Source organism: Bos grunniens, chromosome X (assembly GCF_055505025.1).
Source record: "Bos grunniens cultivar Pamir isolate PY7600 chromosome X, Bosgru_T2T1.0, whole genome shotgun sequence".
Classification (NCBI taxonomy): Eukaryota; Metazoa; Chordata; class Mammalia; order Artiodactyla; family Bovidae; genus Bos; species Bos grunniens.
Window position 1 is genome coordinate 51,662,607 of NC_141194.1, and position 25,501 is coordinate 51,688,107.

Consider the following 25,501-nt stretch of genomic DNA (forward strand, 5'->3'; position numbering starts at 1 on the left):
CAAGGTTCCAATTTTACAGCTTTAGGGATCTTGGAGTCTGAGGGAAAGCCGCTGCCTCCAGATGCAATGACCCTAAATATTTCCTGCACCTGCCAGAGGCTGGTTCTAAGAATCCCCAGAGGCTGTTGGCAGGAAGGCAGAAGGTGTCGTCTGTGAGCTGTAGGACCTACACCTTCCGTGATGAGTCTGTGTTAGGAGCAGAGCCAGGGGACTCCCAAGTGGGCTCATTGCCCCTGCTTTCCCTTTCTGAGCCTTGCTTTTTTTTTTTTTTTTTTTGCATTAGACAAATCTGAGTTTACCTTATGGTTCTGCCACTTACTCTCTGTATAACCTTGGGCAAATATTTTCTTCTCCTTGAGCTTCATTTTCTTCCTGAGTATAGTGAGAATAGATCTACCTCTGTGGGTTGTCATGAAGATTAGCAAGAAGAAACACAAGGAGCTCAGCATAGGGTCTAATGCATGGTTGGCAACTGCACAGTGATTGGTGGCTCCTGTTTTGATTAAGGCCCAGGTGAGAGTCTCTCCTCTCCTTTCTTTCCCTCCTCCCTTCAACATACCCTTCACATGCTCCGGTAGTTTTCCAGAGGCTTGCCTCACTCTTCACTCATTGCTTAACTGACTTAGGCACTCAGCTCCTCACTCACTCATTCAAATTCTCATTTATTTCTCCTCTCCTTCTGTCCCTCCCTCTCTCTTCCTCTCTCCTTTATTTACTCTTCCAGAAGACATTGCTCATATACCTACTGTGTGCAAGGCTTCAAGCTAAATACCATGAGAGACCGAAAGTAAGACAGTGACTGTGTTCTCCTTAAGTTCTCCATCTCTCAGGGGAGATGAAAATTCCTTTGGGAAAGTAGGCAGGGTACTTTCCTGAAGGGCAGAAGTGATTGAGCAGATATGGCTTCAGTAATGAGCAAAATATGTTCCTGGCCCAAAGAGGAGGAAGATGTCAGGATCATTTGGGGGTGGTGGTGTCCAAGGATTGCTGGAGGAAGAGGGGCAAGAATGGAAGGCTGGGAAGGGTTTGAATAGATGGTTTGAGAGGTGAGGAGGCATTAGAGAGTCAGGTGCAGCACGGACCAAAACCTGGTGGAGAGCTCCAGGGCTGTACTGGGGAATGGTATGTAGACTGCTCTGTTCAAGCTGGGTGTGTGAGTCTAGGTGACCTTTGGCTGTGGAGGGAGAGACCATTTTACCCTTCATTTGATTGGAGATGAAAGTTGAGGGCCACAGGGGCTCAACTGAAGATCAGATGGCTATCATGGGAGACATGGGGGTGTAGACTCCTGTGTCGGAGAAGGCAATGGCACCCCACTCCAATACTCTTGCCTGGAAAATCCCATGGACAGAGGAGCCTCGTAGGCTGCAGTCCATGGGGTCGTGAAGAGTCGGATGCAACTGAGCGACTTCCCTTTCACTTTTCACTTTCATGCATTGGAGAAGGAAATGGCAACCCACTCCAGTGTTCTTGCCTGGAGAATCCCAGGGACGGGGGAGCCTGGTGGGCTGCCGTCTATGGGGTTGCACAGAGTCGGACACGACTGAAGTGACTTAGCAGCAGTAGCAGCAGACTCCTGTGTAGGCAACTGAAGTGGGTGAGGGCCTATGGTATGGGAATGGGGAAGGTTTCTATCAGTTGTAAGGGAAAAGTGTGTGCCTGTGCACATGTATGCATGAGGCCAGCAGGTGCGAGAAGAATGAGAGGTTGTACACTGTTGTGTATCTGAGGGAATGTGATTGTATGAGGCTGGGTGTGAGGGATTCTGAGTGTGTGAGGTTGATTGTGTGAGGTGGTAAATTTCTGTGCCTGCAGACTCTCTGTGTGTCCCAGGTGGAGATAATCATAAGAATATGTGTCAGTGGCTTTTGAGCATGTGGGGCTGTGGCTTTTAGGGTGGCAGTTGTCAAGCTAGATGGTCACACACACATGGCTGCCAGCTCTGGTCTTAGGGGACCAAGGTAACTGCGGGGCACTGGCCTGGGCATAGGGAGGGTCCACAGCAGTAAATCACACCAGGCCACCGCCCATGGGAAACAGGAGCAGTGTAGGCAATGAACACTTCAACAGAGAATCTCAAGTTAGCCAGTGACAAGGACGGCCTGTGACATGAGTGTGCACAAAACATAAAGGGATGGAATCTGATCCTGTCAGGGTTTGTGGGGAGTGGGAGTGAGTCAGAACCAACTTCCCAGGGGGGCTGGCCTGCTCGCGGTGCCACAAGATGAGATGAGCTCAGCCAGATCAGCGAAGGTTGCAGGTGGAGGAGAGAGGGAGGACACATGGGCAGAAGAAGCTAAGAGACTGGGCACAGGCATGGCACTATGGATCAGCTCGCTGTAGCCTGGGAAGTGCAAGGGGCCTGCTGTCACCAACATCTAGGAGCTTCAAGGGGCTGGGGGTGGGGTGGGGACTAGACGGATTCAGCTAAAAAGCTGCAAGTGGGACGCTGGCCTAGAAGATAGGGAATTGGGGTTCTCATCCTGCGTGACCCTGAGCAAGTCACTTTGACTATGTGAGCCTTAATTTGGATCTCTCGGTTCTGAGCATCTTCTACCCTTGGCCAGGCAAACCAGTGAGTCATTGCTGTCAAAGGCAGGCACTTCTTCCATTTAACCTCAGTCTTTCCTGCTTTCTCCTGGTCACTTTCTCATTCAAACACTCCACAAATATTTACTCACTGTCTGGCCCTCTGTGTGCCACTGTGTGAAGGCACAGGGAGCTGGAGAATGGCTCCAGAGGGGCTGCTCGGTGCTGGGCTGGTAGGTACAGGCATGAGTGATGATTTGACTCCTGGCTCCTGCACTGCTGAACATAGAGACTTTGGGCAAATGACTTCATCTCTCTGCATCTCAGTTTCTTCATCTGTATTATCCCCTTCAAGGGAAACAACCCAGACCTTGCAGAGTTGCTGGGCCTAGCTAAAAGTAGGTCCTTAGTAAATGACAGCTATTATTTTTAGGGCTGCAAAGGAAGCAGAGCTGAGATTCAAACCTGATCTCTGTGCTCCCAAGCCTACATTGTCTGCTGGGTACCCAATGAGCCCTTGAGATGGCTTCCCCCTTCCCTGCAAGTCCCTGTACCAAGCCGGGCTGGCCTCAAGTTTGGAGTCTCCATGGCGCTGGGATTGGGCAGCAGAAACAGCTTGCTGAAAAGCTGTCAGGGGAGAGGGAGGTGACTGCAGTCCCTCCGCCCCTCTGCCCCCAGCCCCTGCTGGGTCTGGTCTCCTTGCCCAGTCTTCCTCTAGAGCCCAGTGCTTCTTTCCTCATCTAGGTGTGCTGACCTCCTTATCTTGTTTTCTTGTCTCTAACTTCCGGTCCCCCACTTCAGCCCAAGTTGTCATGGGGATAGTCCTCAGCATCCCTAGCTTCCTCTTACCCTCATCTTATGGTATCCATAGCAACAGCCCCCATTCATTTCCATGGCAACTGCATCCTGGTTCCATCCCCTGCTGGCTGCCTGGCTCTGGGCAGTGCCAATAAAGGGAAGGAGGGAGAGAGACCTCCCATTAGGGGCAGCAGCCGGAGTGGGTCAGTGCCCCTGACCCTACAGCCCTGAATCCCTACAGCCCATCCCGCCCTGCTTCTCCCCATCATAGTGCCTTGGCTCCCAGGGTCCTTCACGCCTCATCTCTACCAACTCCTCCTAGGCAAGGCCCTATTCTATAGCTCCCCCACTCCACCCACCCCAGGAAGCCTTCAAGGCAGCAGGGGAACTAGCACAGGCTCTGGGCTTTTAATTCCTGTTCTGCCACTTGCTAGTCCTGAGACCTTTGGCCTGAATTTCCTCCTCAGAGCCTTCTCCTCACCTGCAAAATCGAAATCCTAATTCTTCTTTCCCATTTGCCATGCAGTTAAAATACATGCAGAAAATGCCTGACACAGGGAAGGTGCATTGTAAGTGAGAGTTTATTTTTATTCTGCTTAGCCCCTGGCCCCCTCCCCAGCAAGAAAAATTTCTCCTGAGCTCCCCCAGCATTCCCTTCGTTCCCCAGCCCTTAGAACTTGCAGCTTTATACTGTGGTTGTTTGTGTAATGCACAAGTATATGTGTGTGTGTGTGTGTCTTTTCTTTGCTCCTGCTCCTGGCTGGGAGGAGTCTGGGGAGAGGTAGGTCTCCCAGGGCCTTTCTGAAGTCCAGGAATCCAAAGAGGGAATAGCATTTTGAGCTCCACGAAGATGAGAAACTGAGGTGCATAGAGATAAAGAGACACACCCAGGCTCACACAGCGGGTGGATGGCCATCAGGACCTAAACCTATGTCCACTCAGCTTGTTACTGCACATGTTCTGTGTGTGTATGTGTGTGTGCGTGTGTGTGCATGTGTGTGTGTGAGTGAGAGACACAGAGAGAGAATATGAGTCTGTGTAAGAGAGATTTATCCACATTATTAGCATGTTCCTTGGTGTTCTGGGGGTTCTGAGTTGAGGGATCCCACGTCCCCAGGTCCCACTCCTTCAGCAATGTGTATGATGCCTTCAATCTCTGTCCTTTTTAGGAGGCTGTGTTGACAGCCTGACCTCCCTGTCACTATTACCTTTGCAACCAAAGCAGAAGAGAGAGCTCTCGAGGGGAGAACTGCCACTGAGTTGAAAGCCAGGGGCAGCGTGGGGCCTGAAGTAGGGAGAGGCAACAAGATGTCGTGAGAAGGCAGCCTGGGCTCTGGATTTGCATCCTGTATGACCTCGAGCAAGTTTACGTGGCCTCTTGCCTCAGTGTTCTCCTCTATAAAATAGGGCTACTGGTGCCTGCCTCAGTAAATTGTAAGCCTTCAAGGGGCTTCCCAGGTGGCACTAGTGGTAAAGAACCCACCTGCCAATGCAGAAGACAAAAGAGATGCAGGTTTGATCCATGGGTCAGGAAGATCCCCTGAAGGAGGGCATGGCAACCCTCCCCAGTATTCTTGCTTGGGAAATCCCATGGACAGAGGAGCCTGGTGGGCTACAGCCCACGGGGTTGCAAAGAGTTGGATACGACTAAGCACACACCCACACAAGCTTCCCTGGTGGCTCAGACGGTAAAGCGTCTGCCCGCATGCGGGAGACCTGGGTTCGATTCCTGGGTCGGGAAGATCCCCTGGAGAAGGAAATGGCAATCCGCTCCAGCATTCTTGCCTGGAAAATCCCATGGATGGAGGAGCCTGATAGGCTACAGTCCATGGGGTTGCAAAGAGTTGGACCCGACTGAGCGACTTCACTTTCACTTTTCACTTTCAAGCACACACCCACACAATGAGCCAATTAATGCCCTTGCTCTAGGGATAGAATTGACTATAGGGCCCTATGGCAGCACAGAAGAGGGGCCTGTAAGCCATCCTGCATGAAGGGCTCAGGAAGACATGGAAGGTCACACCTTAGCTAAATGTTAAAGAGTGAGCAGGAGGTCGCCAGGTTGGGGTAAAAGGTCAGAGGGTATATGAGGCAGAGGTCTGGTCAGGAGAACCACCTATGGTTATGGTGAGGAAGGAGGAAGGTGAGGTTATGGTGAGGTGAGGAAGCTAGAGGTTATCCTATGGATGATGATTCCTATAAAACATAAGTTAGATCATGTCCCTTCTCTGCTCATCACAATCATAGCAAACACCAATGTCTTTATCGTGGGTTCAGTGCCCTTCACAGTTTGGCTCCCATTGCCTCTCTGATCTCATTTCCCCTTGTTGACTCTGCCCTAGCTACACCAGCCTTCTGGCTGTTCCTCAAACATGCCAGGCACAGTTCTACCTCAGGGCCTTTGCACTGGCTCTACCCTCTGGACTGCTCTTGCCTCAGATAACCACACAGCTCGCTCCCTCACTTCTCTGATTATATGCCATTTATTCAAAAAGCCCTTCTCTGACTACCACATTTAAAACAGCACCTTTTATCGCCCTGCTGTATTTTCCTTCCTAGCACTTCTCCCTGCCTGAAATGATAGTATATATTTATAGTCTTCTTCTCCCACTAGAATGTCACCTCCCTGAGGGAACAAAACTCACACGTCTTGCTCATGATTATATTTCCAGCACCTAGCACTGTTCCTGGCCTGTAGAAAGGGCTCAATTGTCATTTATTGAATGAGTTATGAGAAGCCATGGAAGGGTTTTAGTGGGGGAGCAACATGGTCAGATTTCTACTTTGGAAAGCTCTCACTAGCCACAGAATGGAGAATGGATTGGGAAGAGGAGACGAGTTGAGGTCAGAGTTCAGGTGAGAGGATTTATTAGCCCAGCCACCAGAGCTCATTCACTGACTTCCTCCCTCCAGAAGCTTTTGCTGAGCATCTACTCTGTTCCAGGCCTTGTGCTGTGTCCTAGCAGGGAGATTACCAAACTCTCCTCCTGTGCTGGGATTCTGGGAGTCAGGAACACAAATAGCTGTCACGCTTTGCCAAAGCTAACCTGCTACATAAAAAGAAGGACAGCCATGTGCTGTGTGTGGGAGCCCTGAACAGGATCAGCCATCATTTCTGGCTGGAGGCGGGCTTCAGGAGGGCTTCTTAGTGGTGGCATATGACCTGACTTTTGATGGAACTAAGGTGTGTGTGGGGGTTCTCAGATTGCAGATGGCAGAAGATGATAGGGACAGCATTCCAGGTGGAAAGTACTGTACGAGCAGTTGGGAAGGTGGAAAGGACAATGGGAGTATTGGGGAGAAACAGGATTTGAGCAAGGTTGGAGGGAAGAGTGGATGGGGTGGGGGGCTGGTAGCCAACCCTGCAGTGTGGCTTAATGTTTAAGAGTGTGAACTCTGGAGTCAGACTGCCTGGATTTGAATCCTGGCTCTATCATTAATAGCTGTGTGACCATAGATATGTTATTAACCTTTCTGGGCCTCAGTTTCTTTATGTGTAAAATGAAGGTGATTAATAATACCTACCTCATAGGGTTGTTTTGAAGAGTAAGCAAGTTATTAAATGTGAAGCAGTAAGAATAGTAGCCTTGGTGGCTTAGACGGTAAAGAATTTGCCTGCAATGTGGGAGACCTGGGTTCCATCCTTGGCTGGGGAAGATCTCATGGAGGAGGAAATGGCAACCCACTCCAGTATACTTGCCTGGAGAATCCCATGGAGAGAGGAGCCTGGTGGGCTACAGTCCATAGCATTGCAAAGAGTCAGACATGACTGAGTGACTAAGCACAAGAATAGTGCCTTACTAAACAACAGAGGATGAGATGGTTGGATGGCATCACCGACTCAATGAAAATGAGTTTGAGCAAAGTCTGGGAGATAGTGAAGGACAGGGAAGCCTGGCGTGCTGCAGTCCATGGGATCGCAAACAGTTGGACACAACTGAGCAACGGAACAACAACAAAACATTAGCTACAGTGTCTTGGAGAAGCCTCAAATGCCACAACAAGGACTTGGGTTATCTCTCTCTCTCTCTCTCTCTCTCTCTCTCTTTTAAATTGGAGGAATGCAAGTGGGAACCAAGGATGGTTCGTGAACAAAGTTGATCAAAACTGGGAGGCATGTGCTGAGAGGGGAGAGGCTGGGGGGTGGGATCCTGCAGTCCTGAGGGGGAGAGAGGTGCATCTTAGATGCCTGGGGGGCACTGGGCTGGGTCTGACCCCTGAAGGGGGACTTCACAGGCCCCAGAGGCCCAGGAGGAGAGAGCATTTTGGGGTTCAGGGCAGCCGTTCAGTCTGTTTCCACCTTGCTCCTGACAGTGTTGAAGATTAACAGTTGGGAGGGTCGGGGATGAGCAGAGGGCAGGAGCCCTCATTAGCGCTGAGCCAGCACCAACTTTGTATCCCACTGCCCCCAGCCCCTAAGCCCCCAGCCCCTAAGCCCCCAGCCCAAAGTGTTCATCTGTCAGGCTGGCAAGACCATTGTAGCTCAAACTCCTGAAATGGCTGGGAGCCTCCCTACACCCATCCCAGCTTGCCCCCCATTCTGGTCCTGTGCCCTGCCCTCTGTCAGGTAGGGGCCAGGGAGTGGCCCCTTAACCCTTTCACTGGTCAAGAGCTCCAGTGCCTGCCCAAACCAGATCACTCTCTGGGCCTCAGCCATACCCATTCCCCCCACAACCCCCTCCATGCCTCCCCCTGCCTGTCCCCCCTCCCAAACCCCCTCCATTGTTCCCATCTCTGTGGCTTCTCACCGTCCTGCTTGGGCTCAGGGCGCTGGGCTCTGTCGCCACCTGAGTTCCCTGGCAGCCTGGTTGCCATGGCACCATGGGAGCAGGTCTGGCAGAACAACAGCTCTGGGTAACCAGGGCGGGCAAGACCCAGTGCCCCGCTCCTACCACTCTTCGCCCTTGTTCCCCTCCCCCGAGCTGAGCAGAGGAGGCCATGAGGAGAAAAAGGAAGTTGCCCCGCAGGGCAGCTCTTTACCTGTGAGAATGCTGGTGGGAGGCGCCTCCCGCTGTCACTGAGCCCTCGGCCTGGCAGCCAGGGAACACTGAGAACTGGCCAGGCCTGGAGCCCAGGCCTCTGGGGGCAGAGGTGGGGCTGTCGGGGGCAGGGCTGGGTGAGCAGGGGAGAGCCTGCGTGTGCAGGGTATAGGAGTAGGCTCAGGTCTAGGGACAGAGCTGATCTGGGATGGTGCTGGGCTCCCGCTGGGAGGGGAAGAGGTCTGAGGGGGTGGGGATATAAGGGAACTGGTCCCTCAGGGGAGGAGGGATTTGGAGACAGAGCTGTTAGGGGCTAAGATGACTAGAAAAAGGAACTTGAGGGGTAGGAGTGGAAGGAAACGGGTCTGAGGATAAAGCTGTGAGGGGACCTGGCCATGAAGGGACCAGGCTGTAAGGGTAGAGTAGGACTTGGGACAAGACAGTGAGAAGACCTGGCTGGAGGGAAAAGAGTCTGAAAGGATGGAGCTGTGAAGGGGTGGGGGTCTGTGAGGGGGGAGAGGGCATTTGAGGATGGAGCTGTAAGGGGACAGGGCTGAAGGGGAGGGGACAGGGCTGAAGGGGAAGGGATAGGACTGTGAGGGGAATAAGAAGACAACTTTGGGGGTAGGGCTGTCCTCTAGCCTTTAAGTATTGGGGTCTCTGTGTCTGTGAGGAGGCTGGGGAGGATGGTGCTGTGGGAAGGGATCTGGTCCACCCACTCTCAGTCTGGCCCAGCAGCCCTGTCTCCTGTTCCCACATCCTGGCTCATCTTATCTCATCCCCACAGTGTGGAGGGTGATGCCCCAGGCAGTGACCTGAGCACAGCGGTTGATAGTCCTGGGAGCCAACCCCCCTACCGGCTGAGCCAGCTTCCCCCCACCAGCAGCCACATGGGGGGCCCCCCTGCTGGGGTGGGCCTTCCCTGGGCTCAGCGGGCGCGCCTCCAGCCAGCCAGTGTTGCCCTGAGGAAGCAGGAGGAGGAGGAGATAAAGCGCTCAAAGGCCCTGTCTGACAGCTATGAACTCTCCACGGACCTGCAGGACAAGAAGGTACCCAAGAAATGCTCTGGTCGCGGGTGGGGGTGCCGGTGGGGATGGGGGGGTGAGAGGACCAGGGAAGAGATTGGAATATGGTGCTCGAAGGTGGTGTCCAGGGAGGGATGGTGAGACTGGAATGGAAGAGGAACCCTTCACCTGACTGGGACCTCACTGACCCATTCACCATCCATCCACTGAGTCTTGTATTCACTCAGCAAACATTTAGTGAGCTCCATGCTGGACACTGGAGATGTGTAGATAAAAGACCAAGTCCTCAATAATCTCAGTGTAAGGGGAGAAGCACACATGTAAGTTGACAAATTCAGAACACTGTTTTCCAGTATATCACATGTATCACACAAGATATTGTTTAGCCAAAAGGGGGGCACAAAATACTATGTACAGAAGTAAAAAAACTGGAAGGATATATCCCAAAATGTAATTGTGATTATGCCTAGGTGTTGGGAATTTAGGTGAAGCAACTTTCTTTCCTTCCTCCCTTCCTTCCCTCCTTCCCTTTTTTCCCTTCCTTCCTCTCTCTTTCTCCCTCTTCTTTCTCCTTCTTGCCTTCAATTGATGTCTTCCTTTCTTTCCTGTTTTAGCTTCTCTGTTTCTTTTCTCTTTAAATAGTGAACATCTACTTTTTGTAAATTAAAAAAAAAAAAGAAAGAAAACCACAATTCAGTCCCGTGTGACATGTGCTATCTGATAATAAAGTAAGAACACCACCCAGACCCCAGCCTGGTGCATCCAGGCAGCTGTAAGCAGTTAGCTATGACTCGGTAGGTGGTATGCCTGAGGCCCAGGGAGATGAGGAGGCTGTCGTAAGTTTCTGACTTTGTTCCCCTCCACCTTCCCCTGCCAGGTGGAAATGCTGGAGAGGAAGTATGGGGGCTCCTTCCTGAGCCGCAGGGCCGCCAGGACCATCCAGACGGCCTTCCGCCAGTACCGCATGAACAAGAACTTTGAGCGGCTCCGCAGCTCAGCTTCAGAGAGTCGCATGTCCCGCCGCATCATCCTTTCCAACATGCGGATGCAGTTCTCCTTTGAAGAATATGAGAAGGCACAGAACCCCGCGTACTTCGAGGGCAAGCCTGCCTCGCTGGACGAGGGTGCCATGGCTGGGGCCCGGAGCCACCGGCTTGAACGGGGGCTCCCATATGGCGGCTCCTGCGGAGGGGGCATCGATGGTGGGGGAAGCTCCGTCACCACATCTGGAGAGTTTTCTAACGACATCACGGAGCTTGAGGACTCCTTCTCCAAACAGGTAAGCATCCCTGAAAAGGGCCTTTTCTCTCCATCTCCACGCTCTGGCTACTACTACAACCTTTTCCCTGTACTTCAAGGAAGTTGCCCAACAAGTTGTTGCTTTGATAACAACAAATAGCTAGCATCTGAGTAGGGACTGTGAGGGTAATGAGAAAGGATTGGCAAGAGAAAAATTATATTGTTCAAACATGCAAGTTCTCACTCTGGAACATGAGCCACTATCAGATTAAGGCCTAACTAACAGCTCCTACTTTATATCAGGTCCTCTATATGCCTCATAATGGCCTTCGAGACTGGGGGTGCTATCCTGGTTTTACAGAGGAGGAAACTGAGGCTCCACAACCCTGAGAGGTGAAGTGACTTTTCCAAATTGGATCAGGACTCAGCTCTGTCTGGTTCCAAAGCTTTCCCTTATACCATACGATCATGGACCAGGCTCTGTGCTGGGCACTGTGGGGGAGACAGATGAATTGGCCAGGATTCTTTTTCTCAAGGATCTTCCCAAGCGAGCAGGAAATAGCAGGCACATGTGCACAGGACTGTTTCCTAAAAGAGTGCACTCAGAGCCCTGAGAAGAGATCCCATATAGTGCTGTGGGAACCCAGAGGAGGGAGAGGAAATTTTCTTCTGGGAGGATGAGAGCAGGCTTTTTTGAGAAAACAGCACTGGAACTGGGCCTCAGCAGGCAGTGAAGAGTTAGCAAGTTAGAGATAGTCAGAAGGGTGTTGCTTGCATAAGCATTGCATCAGGAAAAGCAGGGAAGGGTGGGGATGCAAGCGGCAGTGATAGTGGTGGGAGATCATTCTAGGCTTGGAGTGTGTCAGCACAGCTGATCAGGTGCAAATCCCAGTTCTGCCATTTCCCAGCTATGTGACCATGGGCAAACTGTTTAACTCCACTGAAACATGATCAATAACATGAAGATAAAACCATTTTTTAGAGCTGTTTGGAAGGTTGAGTTCAACTCGGTAATATATCTGAAAGCACCTAGTATATGGCATTTGCTAAGTACATGTTAGTTTCCTTCCTAAAACCAAAAAGATATTTGGTAAAAATTGTTGAATCAATGAATGAAAGTGTATAAGAGAAGAAATCATTCTGCTCTAACCTCTGTGATCTGGCCCTGCCCTAAGCTTGGTCATGCTTCCCTGGAGTTAGTGATGGGGTTGGGAGAGGAGGCAGGTAGAAGACAGGAAAGAAGTGTTAAAGGGAAGATCTAAATCACTCATTTATGCATTCATATGACACATTTCATTGACCATCTCTTCTGTGTCAATCAGTGTGTCAAGCTGAGCTAAAAAGAGAGAAACCCAGCCTGGACCCATCCCTCAAGTACTGGCCTCATAGTCTGGTGGGGAGACTGAGGAACCAGGCCTGGGCCCACCTCTCAGTGCTATTCAAGTCTAATGGGGAAGTATCTATTGCTGCATATCAAATGATCCCAAAATTTAGTAGCTTAAAACTGAATGTAAAGACTGAGCTTAAACAACAAACAGTTATTATCCCATATAGTTTCTGAGGGCCAGGAATCTTGGGGTGGCTTGACTGGTGGCTCTCGCATAGCGTCTCTCATGAGGCTGTGATCAAGTTATAGGGTGGGACTGTAGTCTCTAAAGGCTTATCCAGGGCTGATGGGTCTGCTTCCAAGCTCACTCATTTGGCTGTTGGCAGGAGGATTCAGGGCCTTACCACATGGGCCTCTCTATAGGACTGCTCACGGTGTGGCTTCCCCCAGAGTGAAGGATCTGAGAGAGGGAGCACAAGCGAGTGAGAGTACTCAGGATAAAAGCTGCAGTCTTTCCTAACCTAATCTCAGAAGTGACATCCCATCACATTTGCCAGATGCTGCCGGTCCCACAGACCAACCCTGGGACACTATGGTACATGAGGGTGTGAATAGCAGGAGGCGGGGATCATTAGGGACCAGTTGGGAAGCTAGATACCAGAATGAGGCCAGCTTTGGTCCAGATTCTCAAGGCTAAATGTCATGGATTTCCTAAGAGAGAACCAGACAGAGGGCTCCAGGAGCCCAGAGGCAGCTGGGATTTTGGTTTACCCTAAGGGAAGGCAGAGGCAGGAATGTGGCTTGGGATTAGTGAGGAGGCGGCATTTGGCTTGGGTCTATATGGACATGAAGAAGGTATTGGGATGTCTGAGAATGGAACTTGTGGGCATAAGTTCCAGCTCCTGTGAGCTCACAATGGCTCCCTGGGAGTTATGTCCTGCAGAGAATCTTGGGAGGTAGGGGAGGGGAAGTACTTTTCTGGCTGCCGCACCAGGAAGATCCCCCCACTTTTTCCTTCCCTCCCTCCCTCATTCCCACCCTTTCACCATCCCACTGTCCTTCATCTTTCTCTCCTTTTTCTCCTTTCCCCTCCTCCCCCTTCCCCTCCACCTCAGGTAAAGTCTCTGGCTGAATCCATTGACGAGGCCTTGAACTGCCACCCATCGGGGCCCATGTCTGAGGAACCAGGGTCAGCCCAGCTGGAGAAGCGAGAGTCAAAGGAACAGCAAGAAGACAGCTCGGCCACATCCTTCAGTGACCTTCCCCTCTACTTGGATGACCCAGTTCCCCCACCATCCCCTGAACGACTGCCTAGCACAGAGCCTCCTGCCCAGGGCAGACCTGAGTTCTGGGCACCAGCCCCTCTCCCTCCAGTTCCTCCACCAGTGCCAGCAGGGTCCCGGGAAGATGGTAGCCGTGAGGAAGGCACTCGCAGGGGTCCTGGGTGCTTGGAATGTCGGGATTTCCGGCTGCGGGCTGCCCACCTGCCCCTGCTTACCATTGAACCTCCCAGTGACAGCTCCGTGGACCTGAGTGACCGCTCAGATCGCGGCTCTGTCCACCGTCAGCTCGTGTATGAGGCTGATGGCTGCAGCCCCCATGGGACCCTGAAGCACAAGGGGCCACCAGGCAGGGCCCCAATCCCACACCGCCACTACCCAGCCCCGGAGGGCCCAGCCCCAGCCCCGCCAGGGCCCCTACCACCAGCCCCCAACAGTGGCACTGGGCCCAGTGGTGTGGCTGGGGGTCGGAGGTTGGGGAAGTGCGAGGCAGCAGGCGAGAACTCTGATGGTGGAGATAACGAGAGCCTTGAGAGCTCCAGCAATTCCAACGAGACCATCAACTGCAGCTCTGGCTCCTCTTCGCGGGACAGCCTGAGGGAGCCTCCAGCCACCGGCCTGTGCAAGCAGACCTACCAGCGGGAGACCAGGCACAGCTGGGACTCGCCAGCCTTCAACAACGATGTGGTGCAGAGGCGGCACTACCGAATTGGCCTCAACTTGTTCAATAAGTACGTGTTCCCATTCCCACCTTGTCGCCCCTACCGACCCTGCTGCAGGCACTTGGACTCCTGGAGGCGGTGATCCTGCTGCCGCCATCCTTCCACTTTGTGGATGGTGTTTCTCTCTAGCTGTTCAGGGAATACAATGGGCAATAGGGTGACAAGAATGGAAAGTTGCCCCCACACCCATGAGAGGCAGTTGTGGTCCTGGTTCTGCTTCTGACTGTGTCGTCTTGGGTGAGATGCTTTCCTCTCTGGCCCTAGTTCTCTCTCTATAGAATGGCTTCTGAACCTTGGGTCTCCCACCTTCCCTTTTTGGTTAGGCTAGCCGATGTTGTATATGAAGAACCCTGCTCTCAGAAACAGGAGACTTGGGCCAGACTCACTGGGTAGCCCTGAGCAAGGTGTGTCCCTTCCTTGGGCTTCAGTGTTTCTACCAACTAACTAGCAGTCTATGGATGTTTGAGGTGTTGGGGGCAGGGTGCTGTGCTGGACTAGTCAGTGACCAGGACTGAGTTCTTTCTAGGTACCTGGTCTTGTGCCAGGTGCTTAGCAGTGGAATACGAGTGTGACATTTGATTAGAAAACAAATGCCTTACATCTTTATAGCCTATTAGACATGGCCATCTGTATTTAGTTCTCATGATAACTCAGCAAAGTGGGTAGTTGTGTCCCTATTTTATAGAGAAGGAACTGAGGCTTGGAGAACTAAAGGGAATTGTTCCAATTCATGCATGGTAAGTAATGGATCTGAGACTCCATCTGTGGCGCCAAAGTCTCCCAAATTCTAGCCTCATGAGGCCCTAAGGCTCTGGGATTCTGAATATGGGATAGCTCAGACCCAGATATGGAAAGTAGGGAGCAACTGATCTATAGAAACACTCAGAGGCTTGGTGGTGCCTCCTGAGTGGGATGTGGAAAAAGTAATCTTTTTACTACTTTCCTACTCCGAGGGTCTGTGACTCGAAGAGAAGGACTTAACCTGGAGCTCAGGCCTTCTCCCAGGACTCCTCAGTGCCTATGGAGAATACCAAAGCTCCTGGCACAGAACAGGCTCTCATCAGATCTTAATTTTCTTTCAACTGGAATGTGGCTCCAGTGAAGGAGGAAGTTGAGTTGAAGATACCTTGGAATTTCTGAAGCTCTGTGAAATGGGAAAGTGGCTTCTTTCCCTTGGGCCTCAGTTTTCTTAAGTGTACCATGAAGTGAGTGGACCACAGAAGGGAGTGGACCTTCTTGGCTCCCTGAGGCCATGGTTGGGCCCAAAATTAGTTCAAGATATAGGGCAGGGGGCAGAGTTCCAGGAGGATTGTCATCTCATCTTTCTCCCCTCTTTCTGCAGGAAGCCAGAGAAGGGTATCCAGTATCTGATTGAGCGGGGCTTCCTGTCAGACACGCCGGTGGGAGTGGCTCACTTCATCCTGGAACGGAAAGGCCTGAGCCGGCAGATGATAGGGGAATTCCTAGGGAACCGGCAGAAGCAGTTCAACAGAGACGTGTTGGAGTGAGGACCCCAGGCTGGGACAGACTAGGCCAGGGGTTCCTGGAAAAGGAGGGCAGGAGGGGGATAAACTTTGCAAAACAGGATGAATAGACCTTCCTGCTCCCATACCTCTCCGCCCTAAAGAGATCTGATCTCTCTTGGTGTTAGTCCTAACATCTTCTGGGTGGCCCCAGGCAAGACCTGCTTTGAGCCTCAGTTTTCCCATCCCTGATATCAGTGGGTTGATGGAACAGACCCTTAGCAACCATGTGTCTTGCCTGGATTTTCTGAGATGGGTTCCATTTCAAACATTCTATCCTCATTTGGGCTTCCCTGGTGGCTCAGCTGGTAAAGAATCTGCCTGCAGTGTGGGAGACCTGGGTTCGATCCTTGGGTTGGGAAGATCCCCTGGAGAAGGGGACAGCTACCCACTCCAATATTCTGGCCTGGAGAATTCCATGTATGTATACTCCATGGGGTCGCAAAGAGTCAGACACGACTGAGCGACTTCCACTTTCATCCTCAGAAGTACTTGCTTGGGCCACAGGTTCAGATTTTGGAAGTCTATCAGTGGGGGATTTGGTTCATTGGAGCAGGTCAGGGTGGGTCAGAGGTTCTTTGCAGAGGAATTGAGAGTGCCACACCCCCTTCTCTGCTCCTCAGCTGTGTGGTGGATGAAATGGACTTCTCCTCCATGGATTTGGATGACGCGCTCCGGAAGTTCCAATCCCACATCCGGGTTCAGGGTGAGGCCCAGAAAGTGGAACGACTCATCGAAGCCTTCAGGTGTGCCCACTTCCCAGTACTAAAGCTGCCTTTCTCTGCTTTGGGGGGCAGTGTAGGATGGGTCTATGAGTCATTTCTCTGAGCCTCATACTTTCTGAACTAGAAATTGGAAATTATAAATCCTATATTGCAAGGCAGTTGGATGATCAGAGGTAATGTGCCTAAAGTATCCAGCTTAGCATCTGGGACATGGGCCTCTAATAAGTGACAACAGCATCAGCAACAACTCATGTTCCCTAAGCCGATACCATACTCATCAGGTATTGATTGGGTTACTGAGCTGGACACTTTACATGATTATTTCAGTGAATATTCCCAACAACCTGGTGGGGTAGGTGCTTCTCTTATTATTCTCATTTTGCAGATGAGAAATCAGAAGTTTAGAGAGGCTGAGTAACTTGCCCAGAGTCATATGGTGAATAAGCAGTGGAACCAGAATTTCAGCTCGTGTGTCTGAGTCCATGACCCATGCTCTTAACTATTATCTTCCTCCATGAATGCTGCAGGGATCAGGCATAAGACCTGGTTATAAGCCCTGACTCCACCACTTTGGGGTATTTAGAAGAGAAATAGAAATACTGGGAACTTGTTTTCTGACATGGGAGGATTTGCTTTGTAGTCAGAAAGATCTGGATTTTCACCCTGGTTTCACCGTTTATCAACTCTTTTATCCTAAACACTGAAGGCCACTTTGGGCTTCAGTCACTTCATCTGTAAAATGGGGCTGCAAAACTATAATGGGATTATAGGAGATGACATACATAAATCCCCTGGCAAAGCTCCATGAAAGGTTGTGATTTTTACATGCTAATCTTGAGGAAAGTCTGAAGAAAGAGGAGAGACCCAAAGGGTTTGGGAATATGTCTTGGAGGAGAGAATTGGTGGTGCCAGATGGGAGGATGGTGGGTAGGTGGAGATTACTGGTGCCTGACCCTGGTCTTGACCCCTCCTGCCCTGCAGCCAGCGGTACTGTGTGTGTAACCCAGCCCTCGTGCGCCAGTTCCGGAATCCAGACACCATTTTCATCCTTGCTTTTGCCATCATCCTCCTCAATACTGACATGTACAGTCCCAGCGTCAAGGCTGAACGCAAGATGAAACTAGATGACTTCATCAAGAACCTGAGAGGTGACCCCAGAGCTTCCCATCAGCTTTTCTTGTCTTTCACCTGGGAAAGGAAAGTGGGCCAGGTGGCGGGGGTGGGAATAAGAGGGAGATCACATCTGCTCCCTGAAAATTTAACCTCACTTTCTGCCAAGGCTAGATGTTCCCACAGCATTTACTTATTAAATCACTCAAATGGTCATTTGTCTGAACATTCATTCTCACACTGAATATTGACTAAACAGGAGATCCTGAACGGGAGGTAAAATCCATGACTTTTATGGAACTTACACTAATTCACTCATCACTCCGTTTCCCTCCCTTGTTTGCCCATAAAGACTTATTTATTTTAGGTGCCCTTTCCTCCACTCAGCATTCATTTATTCATTCATCAATCAGCCAGCCAGGCAGTTGACACTGAGTGCCTCATGTGTGCCAGTCCCTATGATAGGTGCTAAGGACCATGGAGAGGCATCTGCCACAGTCCCTGCCCCAAGAGGGCTCCTAGTTTGTGCGCGAGAGACTGACTTGTAGTACCAGATACCCAGCACAAGACAGGAAACGAACTGTGATGTCAGACAGGCCAAAAGTATATTTAGAGCTCAGGGAAGAGGAGGCTTACCTAGCAGTAAGAATAACAAAGGCACAGAGGTAGGAAAAAAAAGTTGTTTGGAGAACAATCGAGAGGAGGCAGACAATCTAGTTAGGAAGGTCAGTTAGAACCAGTTTCCAGGGGCCTTGACGTGCCAGATGAAAGGTGTCCCCTTGACTTTTTTCTTGGTTTATTGTATTGATGTCAAGCCCTGCCTCTCACCAAAGAGCAGCCTACTAGAAATGGCACAGATGTTAGGATTATTTAAACAGAAACGAAAGAGGGAAGTATAATTGAGGAAAAACAAACAGACAAGACAGATTTGCTGACTGTCAGGGGTTTGCATCATTGGGCTTTTAAGCTGTCTGACTCCTGAGGTAAAAAGGCGGCGTGATGAAGGCTGTTCTTTTAGTACCTGGTGTCCAAGGAGGAGGCTTGGCATTTCCTAAGGAGAAAACATTTTCTTTAGCAGAAGGTTTTTGTTAGAGGAGTGAGTGGGTTTTGCTCAGCAGACAATCAGAAGGATGGTAGACTTCAAAGGAAGGAGTAAGACAGACCAGAGGCCATCTGGAGCTCTCTCCCAGGAGCCTGCCATTAGTCATTCATTCGTTCGTTCACTCATTTCATCCATTCTCCCTCTCCCCTCCTTGTCTGTGTGTATGTATATATGTGTGTATATGTACATGTGTATACATATACACACATGTACATATTTTATATGTGTACATATATATTGTATATGTACAATGTATATATTATGTATGTACATATATTGTATGTGTACAATGTATATATTTATATATGTACATATATTGTACAATACACATATATTGTATATGTGTATATCTTTACCCTCAAATTATTAAATAAATAAGCAAATGAAATGAATTCCTGTTCATTCCAAAAATTTTAGAAATATAGACGTTATTAAAAATTTTAACCATCCAAAATTCTGTCCCCTAGAGTCAACCATGGTTGATATTTTGGTGTATTGTAGTCTTTTTTTCCTATGCACATGTAACTATGGGCTCCCCCAGTGGCTCAGTGGGAAAGAATCTGCCTGTAATGCAGGAGATGCGGGTTTGATCACTGAGTTGGGAAGATCATCTGGAGAAGGAACTGGCAACACACTCCAGTATTCTTGCCTGGAGAACCCCACGGACAGAGGAACCTGGTGGGCTACAGTCCATGGGGTTGTGAAAGAATGAGACACAACTTAGAGAATAAACAGTAACAGCAACAACAATTCATGAAAATGGAATATCTCTCCATTTATTTGACTTAGTGACTAAACAACAGCAACAAGTATAACTATACAGTTAAGATCAGGTTGTACAAGCAATTTATTATCTTGCTTTTTTTTTCACTTGCTATAGGAATTTTCTTATGATTTTTTAAAATAAATATCAAATTTTTAACAGCTATAAATTATTTTATGAAATGGATATATTCAGTTTTACTTCAGTATTCCTTGGCTGTTAGAACTTAGATTGTTTGAAAATTTTATCATAAGCTGTACTTATACATATATCTTTGCACATATTTCTGAGTAATTCCTTACAGTGGGTTCCTAGAAGAGGAATCACTGAATAGTTAGGCTTGCCAAATTACCTTCCAAAACAGTCATGTTAGTACATATGCCTGCTTCCCTGAACTCTTCCTAACACTGGATATTATCATTTAACATTATTTTTGTTAATTAGAAAGGCCCAAAAAAAGTGTCATTGTTTTAATCACACTGTTCTCTGAGTTGTTAGACAAAATTCCTGTCCTGGGGAAGAAAGCAACTGACTCTCCTGGCCTGATCCTGGCCAAGGGGCCAAGGGCGGCTGTTCCCTCCAGTCCTGGCCATCGTTATGGCCCACACCTGGGTGTGGAGGGTTGTGGAGAATCCCTGCCACCCATTCCCCACATGTATACTATATATTCCTATGTATTCCCTCCACCAGGGGTTGACAATGGTGAAGACATCCCCCGAGACCTCCTAGTGGGCATTTACCAGCGCATCCAGGGACGCGAACTGCGGACCAACGATGACCACGTGTCCCAAGTGCAGGCTGTGGAGCGCATGATTGTAGGCAAGAAACCGGTAAGCGCCTTGGGAGGCTGAAGAAGGAACAAGGTTGGGGAGGTGAGTCCATGCCCCTCTGAGCCCCAGGCTCCCCTCAACTGCCGAATGGAGTGGGTGGTGATGCATTCCTCAGGAGTGGTGGGGCAGCTTGAGTGGGATGCTCTGTGGGAATGGATCTGGCGCATGGCAAGGCACATCGTGGATGCTGTGTAAATATTAACATGCTTCTCACCTCTGGTTTGGCTGGTCCACCCAAGTGAGCAGTCAAGATAATAGTTAGCTGATGACCGAAGCCACAAACACACTCTAGTCTTTTAGTCAACAAACACTTACAGATGCCTTTCCACTGAGCCTAGCATTTCAGTTGGCACTGGGGACACAGGTACGAATAAATTATGGTCTCTGTCCTTGGAAGCACAGACCAGGGTGGGGAGGTGTCAGACAAAAACTCAATACCTCCACCTTATAGTTAGGTTAATTTAGGGGCAGCACATGGGAGGGAGAGGTCATTTTCAGCCCAGTGAGATTAGGAATGGCTTTTTAGAAAAGGGAACACTGGAACTGGGGTTTGGAGGAATGGTAGAATGTGGCCATAGGGAGCTGAGCAAGGAAAGCATTCCAGACAGAGGGAGCTGCAGGGACAAAGATAAGCCTAGGCTTAGTTGCTTAGATTCCTTGTATCAGAGTGACAGTGATATATACCAGAAGTGAACTTACTCTTGCAGTTAATGTTAAGATGCCTGAAGCTGGTGGGCTGGCCTTGCGCACACCTATTTCTTCATGCCTATCTAGGTCCTATCTCTTCCTCACCGTCGACTGGTTTGCTGCTGCCAGCTCTATGAGGTGCCAGATCCAAACCGCCCACAGAGGCTAGGGTTGCACCAGCGGGAGGTCTTCCTCTTCAACGATCTCCTTGTGGTATGCACATTGAGGGGAGGAGAAGGAGGGAAGTGGTGAGCTTGGACTCTGGGTGGGGTGTAAACCATTAACATTGGTGGGTGGAGGCATGGTGGGTAAGTAGCTCTGCCATGTGATCTGGGTGCCTCTGCCCCTCCTTTACTTCACCATTTGGAGGATCCATTTGGAGGTAGTGACAGCCACAGGCGGACAGAAAAGGTGAGGACCAGGGCAGATAACAGGCTTACAATCTGGGAAGTGGTATAAAAAGTCCATGCCCACCTTAATAGCCCAGTAGGTTGGTGGTTGGGATGCTTGAAGTAATTCTTAAAACCGAGCTCATCACCAGTGTAGACATATGTCTTTTAGAACTGGGACTCTTAGGACTCTGCAGATGGGAAGGGAAGTTCAGGGTCCTGCCCAACCTCTTATCCCAGGCAAGAGCCAGATTCCCGCATGGTCCTCTGCTTGCATGAGTGCAGCACAGAAGGCTGCCTTCCTCTAAGGGAGCCAGTTTTCTGTTCGGACAGCTCTGACTGCTAGAATCTGTCTCCCAATGAGTTTCCTCCAATAATCTTGACTCAACCCTTGGGATCCCAGAGAGCTGCTCTTAGACAGCTGCTCAGGGATTTGAGGACAGTGACCTGTCCTCCCTTGATGTTCTGTCCTTTAGAGCAGGTCTCTCAGCCTCGGAACTATTGACATCTGGGGCGGATGTGGGATACTCTGTTGTGAGAGCTGTCCTGTGCATTGTAGCATATTTAGCGGCACCCCTGGTTTCTACCTCCTAGATAGCAGTAGCACTCAAACTAAAAATGTCCTCTAGGGGGCAAAGTCACCTCTAGTTGAGAATTGCTACTTTAGATGAAGCTCCTCCAGTGCCCTCTCTGAGCTTTTATTTCCTCTTCTGTGAAGTGGAGCTAATCCCCAGCTCAGGGTTGTCATGGGGGTGAAATAACACGTCAGATGTGGACTAGCCTAACCCAGAGGAGGGGTTCGCCCACATGGGTATTGAGTAAATGTTTCACCATCCATCGTGCACTGTGGGTGCCCAGCCCCATACTAGGCACTGGGTTCCCAGAGATGAGGGAGACTCAGTCCTTGTTCTCTCACAATCCAAAGGGCTAAAAAGATGCTTTGCATAAGCGTGTACCGTAACCATCCTGAAATCAAATAATGTGCTTTTAAATGCCACTTGCAGATGGTCTGAGATGTTTCCAACTCATGTTAGCTGAGTCTAGAACACCCGAGTACTTGATAAAGACCTTGGGTTGTTGAGAAGAAGACTCATTAACTCTACACATTGGTTTATTGAAGATTTCCAATGTGCGCTGGGTCTGGCCCAGGTGGGCAAGATAGACAAGAACCAGACTCCTCTTGGTGTTTCCAGTCCAGCAATCACACACTCATAGCACTTTCCTCAAGCCTAATGGTGAAAGGCACTGAACCAGCACTCTAGAAGCTCAGAAAATGGTGGGAGGGGGACTCTATGTGCGGTATTAAAAGAGGCTTCCTGGGGGGAGCAGCATTCAGTTAGTTCCTATAAAAATCGTGAATGCCTGTTGCGCATCATCATTATATCAGGAACTTGCATTTCTCTCCCGTCTCTCCTGTTCTGCTCCACCAAGCTTCAGTTCTCCCCAACTTGTGGGTATGTGTGTTTGTGTGTATATGTCTGTTAGTGGTGGTATGGGGGGTATGGGGTAGGCAGTAACAAGCAATAGATGCCATGGGAAATTCCCCACCCCAAACCCTGCCTCTTGTCTTTTTCCTACCCCTGCCAAAGGTCACCAAAATTTTCCAGAAGAAGAAGATCTTGGTGACATACAGTTTCCGTCAGTCCTTTCCCCTCGTGGAAATGCACATGCAGCTCTTCCAGAATTCATGTGAGTCCCTTCTTGGATCCCAACATCCCAAGAGTCTTTGCCATGGCCCTCATGCTCATCCTTCCTCCACACCAGCCTCCAGTTTTGGGACTCCTTTACAACAGGTCTGAGGTCTCCAAAGCACCTCCTTGGTCCCAGGATGGAAGGCAGGTCAGGGTGGAGTATGACTTGGGTCTGTGCCCTGGGAGCTCATAATCTTGCGGAGAACTGCAGCATGTATGTTTTCTGATGGGCTTAAGTGATGGTGATCACGCCACGCATTGAAGGACTAAGCCAGAGGAGCTTTGATGGGTGGCTTCTGGGCAGCAGAAGCAATGTGAGTAGAGCCAGAGGGGTGAAGGAAAGGGTTCTAGAGAATAGCCGGAGTTCAGCCTGCCTTTCCGTCCTGAGGCATAGGGAGTACCATGACTACCAGGAGTCTGGGGGCTTTGGAGCAAAGGGGGCCCGCTGACGATGCTCATGCAGAGAAGAGGCGGGGTCAGAGATGGACATGAGAAAAGTTATTTCACATATGAGCCACCTTGCCTCAGACAGAGGTGCCTGACCTTCCCCTTCCCCACAGATTACCAGTTTGGGATCAAGTTGCTGTCTGCAGTACCTGGTGGGGAGCGCAAAGTCCTCATCATCTTCAATGCCCCCAGCCTCCAGGATCGGCTGCGCTTCACATCTGACCTCCGAGAATCCATCGCTGAGGTGCAGGAGATGGAGAAATACCGTGTGGAGTGTGAGTAACCCAGCCACATCTCCTTCCCCGACTCCTAATACAGTGCCTTGCAGACACTAAGAATCCTGTCCTCTGAGAAACTCAGAGTTGGGGGTTAGCTTGTCCAAACTTCCTACCCTCATTCCAGGAACCCTTCAGCCTCTGATTGAATACCTTCAGTGACAAGAGGCTCATTACCTCTCAACCTCGTTATTATTTCAAGCCCTAATTATGAGCCAGCACTTCCTTCTGTTGAAAGGGAGCAGGGAGAAGAAGCAGGGTATTGGAGGTAGGACTCTAGTTTCAGATGCCAGGTATGCTACTTATTATCTGGGTAAACTGGGGAGAGGTACCTGACTCTCTGAGCCTCAGTTTCTTCATACATGAAATTGGGGTGGTGAAATCTTCACAGAGTTGTGAAGATTCAATGAAATAAGGTGGAGGATGTGTCCTACATGTTCACAGGACATGAGTGTTGAACGTCGTTAGTGTCCAACTGATGTTACTCCCCTTCCCAGCCTCTCCTTTCCTCTCCCCACATTCTCGTTCCTGAACTGAGTCCTGATGACCCATCCTCTTGGCCTTCAGGGGCCACATCAAGTCATTCTGATCATATATAATAGAAAATAGTGATTGTATCTCATTCCTCCCAATGTCCTCTAAGTTCTTTTCTCCAGGTTAAGTAATATGGTGTTAACGAGAAAGGCAGGCAGATAGACAGACAGAGAGACAGAGAGAGATGTGGTGGACAGCTCCTCAGTGAGGCCTTCACAGTTCTGGGGTCTTCTGTGCTCTTCAGCAAGGCAAGGTCATTCATTCAGCTCACCAGATCCTTTAGACCCTAGGGACATTCAGAGAGAGGGTGAGCATGCCAGGAGGAGGGATGGGTGATCGACAGAAGCCTCCGTGACCTCCACAGGGAGGCGGGAGTGTAAGGCCGGAGAACATGGACTCGACTCAGGCAGACCTGCTTCCAGAATGTCAGCAACCCCACTTCCAGACTTGCCCTGGGCAAGCTCTGTGACTTCTCGGGTTCTCGGTTTCTTCCTCTGGAAACTGGCTGCTAATACGTACCTCTGAACTGGTATAAGGATTGAGAGAGATTGAGTAAGCATAGCACCCAGCACATGGCTGGCACATAATAGAGAATTTGATTTCCGTTAGTTTCCTACTCCTGTCCTTCCAGGAGCCCTCTGCTCTGGAGCAAAGGTATCTGAGAATGGAGCGGGCTCTGGAATGAGTGCCCTTTGCCATAGGCTCGAAGGGCCTTCCTGCCCCTCCTGGGAACAAAGCAGCCACTGTAAAGCTCTGTTTTGAAAGGAAGGGGTGGTTTGGGAGACCAGACAGGGGAGGGAGAAGCAAGCGGAGAGGAGCCAGAGGAGCAGGCGCTGAGAGGGACAAGGGAAGACTGAACCAGAGGAGATGGTGTGAGATGGGCTGGGCGCTGCAGCACTTAGGAGATGTAGCTGAGGTACAGCTGTCCACGGGGCGAAGCAGGAGGCCTGAGGACAGAGCAGGTGAGGAAGGGGAAGACCCACAGAGGGCTGGGGTCAGTCAGGTGGCCTCTCACTCCTGTCCCTGACCTTTGCTCCCTGTCTCCCCCACCGCCACCCAGCGGAGCTAGAAAAGCAGAAAGGTATGATGCGGCCTAACACCTCACAGCCCGGAGGGGCCAAGGACTCGGTGAACGGCACACTGGCCCGAAGCAGCCTAGAGGACACTTATGGGGCAGGCGATGGGCTCAAACGGGGTGCACTCAGCAGTTCTCTGCGAGACCTCTCAGATGCAGGCAAGTCTCCCGGGGCCCCTCCCCTGGCTGGGGAGCCGTGGGACTGGGTGTCCTCTTCGCTTCCTGTCACTGACTGCCAGCCTTCCTTGCACTCACCACACGTGCACGCATCTTGCCTTCATCCAGAATCCTAGGTGCCATGCCACAGGGGACCTGGGAGCTGGGTCAGCACAGGCGGAGCCCAGGGTTTGGGCCAGGGAGTGCAAATGGGGCCACAGTCTCAGCCCCTCTCTTTCACTGCTCCACCTCTCCTCTCTTTCCTCTTCTGTCTCTCAGGCACCACCTTTCCTCC

General features: G+C 50.4%; 1 protein-coding gene and 1 long non-coding RNA gene across 13 annotated transcripts in view; one reads left to right on the forward strand and one right to left on the reverse strand.

Annotated features, from left to right (window-relative positions):
- The window catches only part of LOC147340332 (uncharacterized), a 46,736-nt gene extending 38,528 nt beyond the window's left edge, over positions 1-8,208 (reverse strand). For 2 of the 5 annotated variants that reach the window (XR_015159341.1, XR_015159340.1), the window contains exon 1: positions 8,076-8,207. This is a non-coding gene — a long non-coding RNA (uncharacterized LOC147340332). Of the gene's footprint in view, positions 1-8,075 lie in introns of all 5 variants that reach the window. The other 3 variants (XR_015159338.1, XR_015159339.1, XR_015159342.1) reach the window with 3 other exon arrangements.
- IQSEC2 (IQ motif and Sec7 domain ArfGEF 2) overlaps positions 1-25,501 on the forward strand; it is a 78,080-nt gene that overhangs the window by 49,429 nt on the left and 3,150 nt on the right. For 7 of the 8 annotated variants that reach the window (XM_086388682.1, XM_086388683.1, XM_086388690.1 and 4 more), the window contains 11 exons: positions 9,094-9,355; positions 10,209-10,610; positions 13,013-13,908; positions 15,242-15,403; positions 16,046-16,168; positions 17,129-17,295; positions 19,813-19,952; positions 20,727-20,852; positions 22,618-22,717; positions 23,280-23,441; positions 25,036-25,209. In XM_086388682.1, coding sequence (XP_086244808.1) covers positions 9,094-9,355; positions 10,209-10,610; positions 13,013-13,908; positions 15,242-15,403; positions 16,046-16,168; positions 17,129-17,295; positions 19,813-19,952; positions 20,727-20,852; positions 22,618-22,717; positions 23,280-23,441; positions 25,036-25,209 — 2,714 coding nt within the window. Of the gene's footprint in view, positions 1-8,140; positions 8,310-9,093; positions 9,356-10,208; positions 10,611-13,012; positions 13,909-15,241; positions 15,404-16,045; positions 16,169-17,128; positions 17,296-19,812; positions 19,953-20,726; positions 20,853-22,617; positions 22,718-23,279; positions 23,442-25,035; positions 25,210-25,501 lie in introns of those variants that run through there. The other variant, XM_086388685.1, reaches the window with a different exon arrangement.